The 14,275-nt window shown below is 36.1% G+C and overlaps 1 protein-coding gene across 1 annotated transcript in view; it reads right to left on the minus strand.

The window, feature by feature from the left end:
* LOC128661572 (mediator of RNA polymerase II transcription subunit 1-like) overlaps window positions 1-11,216 on the minus strand; it is a 254,851-nt gene extending 243,635 nt beyond the window's left edge. The window contains exons 1-3 of the mRNA XM_053715814.1: window positions 11,148-11,216; window positions 10,654-10,708; window positions 10,147-10,247 (exon numbers count right to left, since the gene is read on the minus strand). Coding sequence (XP_053571789.1) covers window positions 10,147-10,247; window positions 10,654-10,708; window positions 11,148-11,216 — 225 coding nt within the window. The remainder of the gene's footprint in view (window positions 1-10,146; window positions 10,248-10,653; window positions 10,709-11,147) is intronic.
* Window positions 11,217-14,275: the final 3,059 nt, after the last annotated feature.

Below are 14,275 nucleotides of genomic sequence, written 5' to 3' on the forward strand. Positions count from 1 at the left end.
ACAAGTCCCTGTGTAAGCAGATTGGAGATGCAGACACCAAAGAGACCTTGTAAAACAGATTTAAAACGACAGCTGAATTTTAACAGAATTGATGGACCTATTGATTGTGGGAGTGATAAAATGCAACAGGCACCAAAAAGTGGTTAGTCTATGAGTAATGTTCGTTAAAACCTATTCCTATATTTTCTTTTTTTTTTCTTTTTTTTTTTTTAAATTAAATTATATATTTTTTATTTTAACAGATGTAACATTGAAACCTAAAACAACAGTCGTTACGGCAATAGTTCACAAGCAACCAGTAAATAAGGTTCCCAATGAATGTGTAAAACAAGCACTAAAAGCCTCTACTACTGGTGAGTTCAAATTGTTGGGGTCTCTTGTTATTTTGTATTTACTTAGAATTAAAAGCACAATACTTTACAATTATATCTTTTTTCCACTAGTCTCATCACGCTCCAGAAGTAAACAAACACACCCCATTTCATCTGTGGCTTCTAGAAAATCTATAGCTGTAGAAGACATCATAACGACCATTGATGATGATGAAAAGTCTCCAACAGCAGTACCCACACATTGCAGAGCCAAGGGTTTTTCTAACAATCCAAAAAAATCTTTGAATTCTCTACAATTACCAGGTTTGGGACAGAAAACACAACACACAAACACAACTAAGAAATCATGTGTTAAAAGAAAACCTAGTGGTGAGAATAATGCTCAAAATACAAAAAAAAGAACTATAGTAAAAAATTCTGGTAATATCTTAAAACCTGTTGTTCCACTGCAGGATATCACAAACACAGTAAAAAAGAACACATGTTTAAGCGTAGGGGCTCCACGGATATGTAGTTCAAGGTGTGAGAGCTTAGAAGCAGTTATCATTCAAAAAGACATTACCATTAACAATCTTCTAGAGACTATCAACAGTATTCTAAAGACCAGTAATCTATATTTTCAACAGACACCCATGACAAATTGACTAGACATGGTTGGCAGGGGAATTCGACGTAGTAGGGGGCGACGGTGGTCGGTAAGAAGACAGTATAGAAATAGAGCTGTCAGAAAAGCAATAAAGATATTACGGCATGTTGACCGACTACAACATAGTGTGTTATCCAGGGAGCTGGGTAACCAAGCACTAAATATGAGACAAAACTCAGATAGGTATCATGTATCTCAGGGCACAACTCCTGTATCAGAAACACAATTACCCCACCAATCAGAAACTGTAGATTGCCAATCACCGCCTGAGCCAGAGCTTCAACATAATGATGGACAGCATCAAAGTGATCCACCTGTCATTTTACAACACATAGATGGGTACCAAAGAAACATTAATCGTTTTGGTGCTGTTATGTATTATGAGCATTTCAGGTTTGTAAACCTAGATAAGTTAAGATCGTTTGAATCAGCAGTTCAGGGCGTGCATGAAGCTATACAATCAGTTCTACATAATTTGCAATCTGAAGTAAGACCTGGTGACCTAGTTCAGTTAAGATTTGAAGGTGATGGATTTGACAGGCCTTTATATTCCTTAAAGGTATAGAAAATTATAACTAAAAATAAACACTTATTTATTCCTTACTACTTTTGCAACATCCCTGTGTTTTAAAAAATAAAAATCGCATTTACTAAGAGCTTTAAAAACATACCTTTTTAGTGGTAAAATAGTGCCCTGCTGCAGCATCTGCTCCGCCCTTAATAAAAGCAGTAATTAGTGCATCTCAGAAACATAGCCAATAATAGAGCACTTCCTGTTGAGCCGTATCTGGCTCAAGAATCTACCTAAATAAGGGGCGTTATACATAATCCCCACGTTACAAATATGGGCGTTGCACTTGTCAAGTGACTGACAAGCAAGTGTCATAAAGGACGTTTATTTTTTATATTGACTGACAGCACTGTACATTACAAGACCTTTAGTGCTTCATTCCAGTATCATCGTAACTATTGTTATAAACGGCTCATAAGCATTGTGCAATGCTTGCTTTTTATACAGATGCACATTGTTTAGGAGCCATATAAAACATTAGTCACGCTATTGTTTTCTAACTTTGCACTGTGTAATTTAGACTAAGAGTTTTAGTAAGTGTATATTCTGGTAATATATTTATTAATCTAAGGGGTTAAATATATATATTGGTACATATAGCTAGGATTTTCTGCAGCTTTCCATACATTGATGCTCCTAGTTACAAAAGATACAAGGGATCCTTACAAAATCCTCTCTTGGCTTGCCTTCTCTGCTCACAAAAGGGTTAATTGCTAACCGGCAGCTAAAGTGATTTATCACCGCACTGAGTCCAGTCCCTGCTGCTGAGATCCAGCTAAGGCTTTGCAAGAAGAGGTCACGGAGAACATAAAACAACGTAATTGCACAGCACCGGGGATGGCTGCACAGACACTAATGTGTAATACATAAATCTTCCTATCCTGCTGCAGAGAAACTTGTTATGCTAAAGTTTGTATAGAAATCAGCCTGGCTGTGAGCAATCAACAGGTACAGCCCAGACTGACTGCTATGTTGCTGCAGTTTTTCCTGTGACTGAGCCCTCCCTCGCTGCAGATAGGAACTTCAAACTGATCTTGGATGCTTCTACAGTTTTACATTTTATTGTTTTAATCGTCTGTGTCTTTGTGCATCAGAAGCAGACACCTCCCCTGCTCTCTCCCTTCGCCCCTGTTCTCTCCCTCTGTTTTCTCTCTTGCTCACTGTGTTATCTCTCTCACACGTTACTTCTCTCCCAAACTTCTTTCTCCCTGTTATCTCTCTCTCCCTCTGCTCTCTCTGTGTTATCTCTCCCTCTGCTCTCTCTGTGTCATCTCTCCCTCTGCATTTAACGATGTTTTGAAGCTTCTTGTGACTTTTTAACAGATGCGGTTCTATTGAAGCTCTGCAAACTTTAGCGTTATCTCTTACATAAACAAAGCCTGCAAATAATTTATTACCATCTTTAGCCTTCATTACAACATGATCGTTTAGAAAAGTTAACTATTTAGAGGAATAATATGGTATGGAATAAAGGATTGTTAAAATAAGATTGTTACTGTACTATAGCACACTGCTGCATACATCGTTTTTTATGCATTCTGGACTGGCATCAGTTACATATAAAAAGCTTAACATATATAAATTATGAATGAAACTCATATTTTATTTATAAAATAAAGATAATGAGGATGAAAAATGTTTGCAAATGTACTTTGATTACTCAGAACGATTGTCACAATAACAAGGATCCATGCTTTCTCTAACTGGTCTGTGATGTTCAGGAAACAGCAGCTGAGCTACGTAACCAAAAGGGAGTTCCTAGCAGTGTGATTATCCACCTCTTAGCCCAGCCCCTCCTGCAGCCTGCTCGTACATAGTAACACCCAGCCTGGAACTACTTGAGCGTTACTGTCATGTAGCAGGTTTTAATTCACTGCTAGAGACAGGGGGCGAATCTGCGCATGCGTTGCCAATACCTTTGTTTTAATGCGCATGCGGCCGGCCATGATGCTTCTACCTAGGTAGAACATCGTAATAGGCACATATAGTAAGCAGAAAATGGGTTTGGAGCAGTATTCATTTTTAAATTGAAATAACAAGGAATGAAAACAAAATTGTAAAAAGGTACCAATTACAAATGTACTTATTATATAAAGATGTTTTGATTGATTTAAAAATATTTTTTGGGTTTACTATCCCTTTAAGAAAGGGCATGGATGGTCTAGATGCTGAGTCTTTTTTAAACAATGTTTCTGGTTTGTTGCAAAGCAATGCAGAGTGTATAGGTAGTGGTTGTTTAAGACTTGTGATCATAATTCTTAGAAACAGGGCTGGTGGTGTTATGAAACGTAGGAAGATACGTTCAACTACATATAGTTCACTCATAAACACAAAAAGACGTTGGCTATTTAATTTTAACAACTATGACTCTAACTTGTGTTTGGCTGCTAGTCTCAAAGCTCTTTTAGATGAAAAACGTAACATTACTGATTCAGAACTAATAGTACAAGCCAGAGAGATGCACAAAACACTGTGCATACCCGATGAACATCTTGTTAATTTTAGTGACATTCAGGCTTTTGAAAAGCTATTGAATGTCACTATTAAAATACTTTACCATAATCAGGGTTCTTGGCAGTATTTTTATACTGATGGACCCTGTAAGGATAAAGTGCTGTTTGTTTTGCATCACAATGAGCACTATTACGGCATAAAAAACATCAAAGCTTTTATAGATCATGATTATTTTTGTCAGTATTGCCACTCTATTTTTCACCACAAGAATAATCACTCTTGTAAATATTTTTGCAGAACATGTCACAGACAGAATTGTGTTGAGGTTAAAGATGAAATATGTAGATTCCTTAGTTGTCGTTTGGTTTGTCGCTCAGTTGAGTGTTTGGCTTTGCATAATGCTTTAGCACAAGAGGGTGAGGTAGAGTGTCATACCAAAGTGTATTGTGACGTGTGTTGTGCATATGTTAGGAAAGATGGTCATGACTGTACACCCCCAACATGTAGCATATGCCAGGGTGAAATTGACATTTTTGACACACATCTCTGTTACATGACGCCATACAAACCACCAAAAAAAGAGACAGATTACATTGTTTATGATTTTGAATGTATGCAGGAAACAGGTGTTCATATACCTAATTACGTTTATGCTAAAAAGTTAGATGATTCAAAGTCATGGGAGTTTCAGGGGTCTGATTGATGATTCCTATTTAGTGGTTCAACAGCTAATTAAAGAGAAATTAGCAATTAAGTTGTTGGCGCAAGGTGGTAAACTCTTGTGTGTCACAGTGCCTGACTTAAAAATCCGTTTTATAGATTCTCTAAATTTTCTACCAATGAAACTCAGCAAACTGCCAAAAGCCCTAGGTTTTAAAGAATCTAAAGGCCATTTTCCTCATTTTTTTAACACAGTCCAAAATCAAAACTATATAGGGTCTATGCCCTGTGTAGACCACTATGGTGTTGAGTACATGATGCCCGATGAGAAAGCTGAATTTTTGAAGTGGTATGAAGAGAATAAGCATGAGACATTTGACTTTCAGACTGCTCTTAAAATCTACTGTAAACAAGATGTTGAGGTTTTAAGACTTGCATGTTTGTGTTTTAGAGAAAGCGTAATGGACATGACTTGGACAGAAACAATCAAATTTAACAAAAATGGGGAGTTGATTGAAGACATAAACTGTATTGACCCGTTTCAACTCACCACATTAGTATCAGTGTGTATGGCTATGTACAGATTCAAATTCTTACCTAATCACACTATTGCAATACTCCCTTGTGATAATTATCACAAAACGCAATGTCAGCTGTATAATAAATACATTGTTAAAAAGCTTTTTTTACAGTCGTGCGGATTTGAGGTCAGAGTGCTGTGGGAACACGAGTGGTTGGATATGTTAGCCAAAGACAAAGAGCTGCAAGCTTTTATTATTAAAAACGAGTTCCCACAGCCCTTGGACCCCAGAGATGCACTTTACGGTGGTCGCACAAATGCGATTAAACTGTACCACAAAACAGCACCTGGTGAAAGTATCCACTACTATGACTTTACAAGTTTGTACCCCTTTGTGAACAAGACAAAAGCTTACCCTGTAGGACACCCAAGAATTATTTATGAGAATTTCAGGAACATTAATTTTTATTTTGGTTTGGCTAAAGTAAAAATGCTTCCACCTAGAGGATTATTTTTTCCGGTCCTACCTTTAAAATTAAATGGTAAGCTCATGTTCCCACTTTGCTTGACCTGTGCCACCAATAACAGCATGACACAGTGTGATCATAGTGATGAACAACGCGCTCTGACTGGCACATGGTGTACAATTGAAATACAATTAGCTGTGGAAAAAGGATATAAAATTTCTAAAATCTATGAGATTTGGCATTTTGAAAATTATAAAAAAAATCTGTTTGAAAACTACATTAAACTACATCTCAGGGATAAACAGGAAGCTTCTGGCTACCCTGCATGGTGTACTGATGATGAAAAAAAGACAGTACATCCAAGATTACAAAAAAAAAAAAAGAGGATGTAGAATTAAGACCAAATCATATCACAGTAAACTCTGCAAAAAGACACATTTCTAAATTGTTTCTAAATTCCCTGTGGGGTAAGTTTGGTCAAAGAACTAATTTACCAAACACATGCATTGTGACAGACCCTGATGAGCTTTTCAGGTATGCTTTTTTACCATACTATGAGGTGTCTTCTTTGGATTTCATAGATGATGAAACAGCAATGCTTAGTTGGAAATATGCAAAAGAGAGGTACACAACCAGTAAAAATGTTAACATATTTATAGCTTGTTTTACTACAGCATATGCCAGACTTGAATTGTACAGAGTACTGGACAGTCTGCAAGAGAGGTGCCTCTATCATGACACAGATTCTGTAATATTTGTGAGCAAGGACGGTGACTGGAATCCACCTCTGGGTGATTATCTAGGGGAGTTAACTAGTGAACTACCGACCGGAGAACACATCACAGAGTTTGTTTCTGCAGGCCCCAAGACGTATGGGTATAAACTGAGCAATGGAAAAACAAATCTTAAAGTAAAGGGGATAACCTTGAACACTGCTAACACAGATATAATCAATTTTGAAAGCTTAAAAGACTTGGTGTTGGACTACCCTTTAAATTGTAACATAGACAATCAAAAAAGACTTGTGGTAGAGCAACAGTGTATTACCAGAAACAAACGCTACTGGCAGATTGAGACACGTCCATTAAGGAAAACACAAAAGTGTGTTTATACAAAAAGAAAGTTATCACACGATTTTACGACACTACCATTTGGTTACTAATATAACACTAACAATGGACACGCGTTTGCAACACCCTTTTTCTTGTATTTTAGCAGGTCCTTCAAATTCAGGCAAAAGCTATTTTGTAAAACAAATTTTACAACATTCTGACACACTTCTGTCCCACAAACCTGATAATATTGTGTGGTTTTATGCATGCTGGCAAAAATTGTATGATGAATTATTATATACTTTTCCATATATTAAATTTATAGAAGGTCTTCCAAACACATTTGTCGATGATGATTTATTTCCACCTGATAAAATTAATTTAACAATTGTTGATGATTTGATGGAAGCTGCCAGTGACAGTTCTGAAATTGAGAAGGCATTTACAAAATATGTACACCACAGGAATCTGAGTATCATGTATCTTGTACAAAATGTTTTTTGTCAGGGTAAAAAAAAACAGAACTATCACTTTAAACACAAAATATATGGTACTTTTCAAAAACCCAAGAGATAAGTTACAAATCACTACTTTAGCACGACAGATGTACCCTGGGAAATCTAATTACTTTTTAGAAGCTTTTGAAGATGCCACACATATCCCTTGTGGTTATTTGTTAGTAGATTTAAGAGCCACCACACCTGATGAGTTCAGGTTAAGTACATGTCTCTTCCCACCAGATACACCTGTTGCATATATTTTTAAAAAGTCGCCCTCTAAAAAGTAAAGTTTTTTGGTTTATCCATCATTCAACTTAAAACATTAGGAGTGTGTAAACATGTCTAGCAGGCTATTCCGCAATTGGGAAGCTTTAAAAACGTTAAGTCATGCCTCACCAACACAGAGAAAGACTATTTTACGTGGTGCTTCTACAGACTTAATATCTGCTATATGTGAAATAGCACTGAACATTTTAAAAGGTAGATTGCCCTTGACAGCAAAGCAGAAAGGACGTCTTAAAAAGTGGAGCAAAATTATAAAAAGTCTTAGTAATAGGACAATATCGATTAGCAAAAAGAAGAAGCTGGTAAATCAATCTGGTGGATTTTTAGCACCACTTTTAGGCTTTGCTATACCTCTACTGACAAGTCTGTTAACTAACCGTTAATGGAGCATACTCAAAAAATGTACCTGGTACCAAAACAGGATGTGGACCGCTTGAAACGTACACAACAGGGTGATACAGATATTCGTCACGCAGTTACAACACGCTTGGATGATGAAATTGCTGATATCTTAAATAATTCTAATTTACCTGAAGATGTAAAAATTAAAAAGTACAATGCTGCATTGCAAAAATATCTGGTGTTTGCTAAACAAAATTCTAGAGACAATACTACTTTAAGACTTTTAATGCCCCCAGGAGAACCTATTCACACTGATAACACAAGTAGTGTATCTATTGAAAAGGGTGATAGAATATTTCATGAAGTTGTTAACAATGTGCATGACAGGTTTAAGAAAAATGCTGAATTACTTCTTTCTAAAATGGCACAATCCAAACATATAACTAATTGGAATGATAATGGGGAGTTTGTTTACAAAAACCAAACAATTATTGGTTCAAACATACTAGACTTAGTACGTTGCGCTACACAAAGTCACAATGTGACCATGCGCAAAACACCGCAAGGTTGGGAGTCTTTTATGAAAGCTATGGCTGAACTGAATATTCCATCGTCAGTTATTGGTAATGCTAGAAAAAGGGATAATTTTGAACATCTAAAAATGGAAATTAGGGATATTACCCATTTACCAGAGACATTACCGCAACATGATATTTTACCAGTACCTTCAACACCCACCATGGGACTAACTACACCTCAAGGTTACCTGACATCAAAGAAAAGACCTAGATCACTTTTTAATCCTACAACGTGGTTGACTTTGTAAATTTTATCAAATGTTGTTTTCTGTATAAAACTTTTTTTTCTGCTTTATGACTCAAATAAAAGTTTTAAAAAAGAAAATAAATTCTGCGCTTTATTTAAATCGCATTGAAATGTTACAAAATATCAGTTAAATGATACATAAAACATTAACACAACACTATTTAAAATAAAATTATATTGTTTATTATTTTAACATTAAAATAAATGTTAAAATGCTCTTAAAAGAAGCCATAAAAGGAAATTATTTTAACATTAAAATAAATGTTAAAATGCTCTTAGAAGAAGCCATAAAAGGGGCGTAAAATATGGAAAATAGTGGGCGGGTAGGGTGGAAATATTGGGAGGAGAGTGGGCGGGGATCTGCATATAAAGGGGCGGGGATCTGCCTATAAAGGGGCGGGGATCTGCCTATAAAGGGGCGTAAATTTGCCTATAAATGGGCGTGGTTTGCATATAAAGGGGCGTGGTACCTGTCACATCAAGTTTGACGAGATATCCCTATTTGTACTACTGGCGGCCTTAAAGGACTTAGAAATTACCATATGAGCCAACCTAGGTTTAGCTTTCAACAAAGAATACCAAGAGAACAAAGCAAATTGGAAAGTTGTTTAAAATGACATGCCCTATCTGAATAATGAAAGTTTAATTTTGAGTAATCTGTCCCTTTAAGTCTTCACTGTTGCAATACACACCACAACTAGCTCTCTGATCTTGAATACTGCACAGGACTTGCAGCATAAAAGTGTATATGCTGCTGAAAAATAGTAGAAAGTTAACTAGATTATTTTTGCTAATGGATGTACAGGTATATTGCAAAAATGTGTATTTATATTTGAAATGTACCCACACACATTTTGATCTTTCTATCCCTTTAATTTATTGCAAGGCTAATAAAAGTCTTGAAATTGCAGTGATTTTGTCAGTCTATCTCCCTGCCACAGTCCATCACAACCAGTTGTTGGATACATAAAGACACAAAGCCTAGTGAATGCATGCAAGAATCACTATTTAAAGGGACAGTATACACCAATTTTCATATAACTGCATGTAATAGACACTAATATAAAGAAGAATAGGCACAGATACAGATCTAAAAATACAATTTAAAACCTTTTAAAAACTTCTTAGAAGCTCCCAGTTTAGCACTGTTAATAAGATTAGGCTGGGACATCCACTGAAAGGGGCTGGGAAAACAAGAGGGGCAGACACTCCCCCCTCCCCTGCATGTGAAAAGACAGATAACACAAACAGGAGCCAGCTAGTCTGTAAACACAAGTATACATCTGACACTGTGGGGCTTGGTTAGGAGTCTGAAAATCAGCACAATGTTATTAAAAAAATTAGCAAAACTAAACATTGTTACAAAAACACTCCCAGATGGGCTAGCTATAGAAATGGATCATCTACAAAACATTTATGCAAAGAAAAATCTAGTGTACAGTGTCCCTTTAAATAGAAAAATAATTTTAACGTTTTGTCTTCTACTTCTTACCAAGCATATTCTCACAAGTTTAATGGTTTCATTCCATGGTTTCTGAGAATATTTCAAATGCAGTTTTTCAAGTAATCCTTTTTTTGTTGGGTTTGAATGAGCTGAAAAATATAGAAATTAGAACCTATAAATAAATGCATAAAATCTCAAATTGATGGATTTATTTGTAATTACATGAAAATATTTATACATATCTAGTGAAGACAAACTGATCAAAATATAATGTTTAATCACTTATACCTTAAAAATATATACAGATACATCCATCCTCAAAATCATTAAACAAAGCAATTTAGAATTTGCAAAATTTAGAAAATGTATGCAAGGAGGACCAAGTGACTGCCTTGCAAATTTGCTCCACAGAAGTCTCATTTTTAAAGGCCCAGGAAAAAGAAACAGCCCTAGTTGAATGAGCCGTAATCCTCCCAGGAGGTTGTTGTCTGTCTCATAAGCCAACAGAATGACACTCCTCAACCAACGTAGTTGACGTGACCTTCTGTCCCTTACATTTGCCAGCAAATACAACCAAAAGGGCAGAGAATTGACGAAAGTCCTTAGTAGCCTGGATTTATTGATGGATTTATTTGCAATTACATGAAAATATTTATACATATCTAGTGAAGACAAACTGATCAAAATATGTTTAATCACTTATACCTTAAAAATATATACAGATACATTTGATATTAGTTCTAGAGTTTGGATTAGATTGTGAGCATCAACAAAAGCATCATCCATATCCAAGACATATGTTTTTATTGACAAAAACAGCATGCAGGAACAACCAGTACCCAGCAGTGGACAATAGGTATTTTTTGGCACAGGGTTTAGAACACACAGAAACTACATACACCCAGAAGCAGACCTACACAACAGAGAACCTTGATGCAAAATTGTTTTGGGCCCCCCAAAAGGTAACTTGGTAGTAAGTAATAGCAATAATGTACATGCTGCTCTGTATATTGATTTTGAGGATGGATGGATTGATATATGTTATATACCTTGGTTGTCCACACCTGTTTGGTGATAGTGGCTGTTTGGGTATTGTACCTGTTTCTTCCAGTTACCATTTAGCCAACAGGTAGGCTATTACTTCAGTTATTTCTAGAGCAGTTATTTTGTTTTTTTGGACTCTCTAGCTCCACATGCCTGCCAGCTGAGGCAGATCTGCAATAAACTCCAGTCCATAAATACCCAGCACTTCCTATATTTTGTGCCCATTTATCAGATTCATTTCCTGGGTGTGCTGTTTTTGTGCTTATTGCTGGATATTCATTGTGAACTTTTGCCTGATTCCAGACTACTGTCCTGCCTGCTAATTCTGTATTTTGCTTCCAGATTGCGTTCTGACCCCAAATAAATATTCTACTAGATCCTGATTTTGTGCCACACTGCTTGATTGTTGCTGACTTTGCTTGCCTGACCCAGTCTTTGCCTTATCTCTCAGCCGCAGCTCCACTATTGACTTTACCTAAAGCTTGGTAAATCTCTCCACCTGACACCAACTAGTGACCAGAAAGTAGCAGAGGGATAACATTGTGACTGGTATGTTACAGACCTGTAACCAGCACTAATAAAAGGCTCTCTTGCATTAGGATGTACATATTCTGCACATGCCTTTGTATAGACTGGCTGCTATGGAGATCCACAGCACTTGGGCGCTAGTGCCACTTCACCTGCTGCATCAATGATAGTTCAACCCCTGCATACACCACTTAGAGGTAGTTACACCATAGGCATTTAGCACTAAGTCCTTAGACATTTCCTTCATTGAATGTATGCAAAATATTGGAGGTGATAAGTTATTGTGATTGTAAAGAACTACTTTGAAGAGATGCAGAATCTTTAGAATGCATTATTTGTATACAAGAATAAACAGAGGCATTAATATAAGCACTTTAGTAAACAAGATACATCTAAAATGTAACAAAATGTGTACCACTGCTGATTAATGTAGGACATTCCTTTACAATATGGAAAAGTTAATAAACATTCTATAAAATGGCTAATTTGGCTATGTAGATGACAGAGCATTAGCAGGGCCATGGGTCTGGTTTGGTTATATTTGCCATCTGCAATATGACTGCTCTACCTTAAAAAGGAAGGTCTACACCAGAATTGTTATTGTTTAAAAAGATAGATAATCCCTTTATTACCCATTCCCCACTTTTGCCTATCCAACACAGTTATATTAATACAATCTTTACCTCTGTGATTAACGTGTATCTAAGCCTCTGCACACTGCCCCTTTATTTCAGTTCTTTTGACAGACTTGCATTTTAGCCAATCAGTGCTAACTCATTGGTAACTCCACGGCATGAGCACAATGCTATCTATGTGACACATATGAACTAATGCCCTCTAGCTGTGAAAAACTCAAAATTGCTGGCCCCGACCAATTAAAGTGCCATTAAATTTGTATTGTTTTTAAAAAAAAAAAAAAGATAGATAATGCCTTTACTCCCTATTCCCCAGCTTTGCACAACCAACATTGTTATATTAATAACACTTTATAACCTTTAAACATATACATTTTTGCCTGTTTCTACGCCTTTGCAGGCCACTTTTATCTAAGGGCATTTTTAAGCTTTTCACAGCAAGACACTGCTCATTCATGTGTGCTCACACCTATGTGGAGTTATTCATGAGTCTGCACTAACTGAGATAAGGAGGCAGTCTGAGAAGGCTTAGATACAAGGTAATCACAGAGGTAAAATTATAATAATATAACTGTGTTGTTTAGGCAAAACTGGGGACTGAGTAATAAAGGGATTATCTATCTTTTTAAACAATATAAATTTTGGAGTAGACTGTCCCTATAAACACTAAATACATTTTATAAGCAGAGTCTTAAGGTTATTCTCATATACAAATCTCTGAGCCACTAGAGACAGAAACTAAAGTTTGCAGCATGCACAAAGTTTGTCAAGGATTAAATATATTTAAAATTAAAAAGTAACTTTAATATTACATTTTAAAATATGCAAATATGCCTCTGGTTTAAAAAACACAACATTGTGTTTCAACTGTATGTAAAAGATTATTTTGGAGATAACTAGCCATATTCTAATTACTACCTGTGTATCATATTATATATGAGGAAGCATGATGTGAAACGCGACTCGCTTTTTTAAACTGCACACTGTTTTCTCATTCTCTACTACAGTGCTTATTTTGTAATTAAAAAATTAGTGCCGGTACTCTGTTATTGATTGATATATTTTACTCAGTAACTTTGAAAAATGCCCCCTCTTGTGAAAACTAGTAGAGTATTTACATGATTATTACAAATATTACCTGTTATGAGACTGCAGAGGTGGTAGTACCCCCCACATAAAAGCCCTGCTCTACTATTTCTACACTATATTACTTTAATAATCCTCTGTTGATACCATGCTATGTTGGAGAACCCTGAATACTCAGGAAAAGGGATTATGGGGTGGTGTGTTTTTTTAAACTTACAAAGGGGAACCCATTTGTAGGGAATAAAAGAGCAGTTTGCCTAAATATATTCTTTCAATATTCCCACCTCCTACCTCCTACCTATTCTACATCCATATAATAGTATACATATTACATACAGATAAAACAGTGTTGTGTTTTTAAAACCAGAAGCAGCAAACAATCCATCTGCTTACCTTTTATATATTTTAAAATGTATCATTAAAGTTACTTTTTAAATATACCTAATCCTTGGCAAACTCTTTGCAAGCCTCATACTTTTCGGTCTTCCTCTAGTAGCTCAGCTCAGAAATGTGTATCTGAGATTTTAACTTTGCAAATTGCAAAGCTCTGGGCACAAATAAAAATAAAATTAATCATTGGTCAAAATAAATACTTAATATACAGTACCTAATTGTGATCTGCAGGGTTTAACCAACCCTGCAACTGTCACCAGTTGTCACAGAAAGGGTTAACACACTCACCCTTAATCAGTTTGTCACAGTTAAGCCACTCCAGGAAAGCCTTTGACTGTGTGCAAGGGTTAAAAAACACTCTCTCGTCTGTACTAGACCAAGAAAAATGCCCAAACTCCCCTATAATGCCACCCACACTAAACTATCACTGCTGCCACCACCATAACATTATTATATATGGGAAATCCTAAGAAAAACCCAGATAAAAATCC

This window comes from Bombina bombina, chromosome 5, assembly GCF_027579735.1.
Source record: "Bombina bombina isolate aBomBom1 chromosome 5, aBomBom1.pri, whole genome shotgun sequence".
Taxonomy (NCBI): domain Eukaryota; kingdom Metazoa; phylum Chordata; class Amphibia; order Anura; family Bombinatoridae; genus Bombina; species Bombina bombina.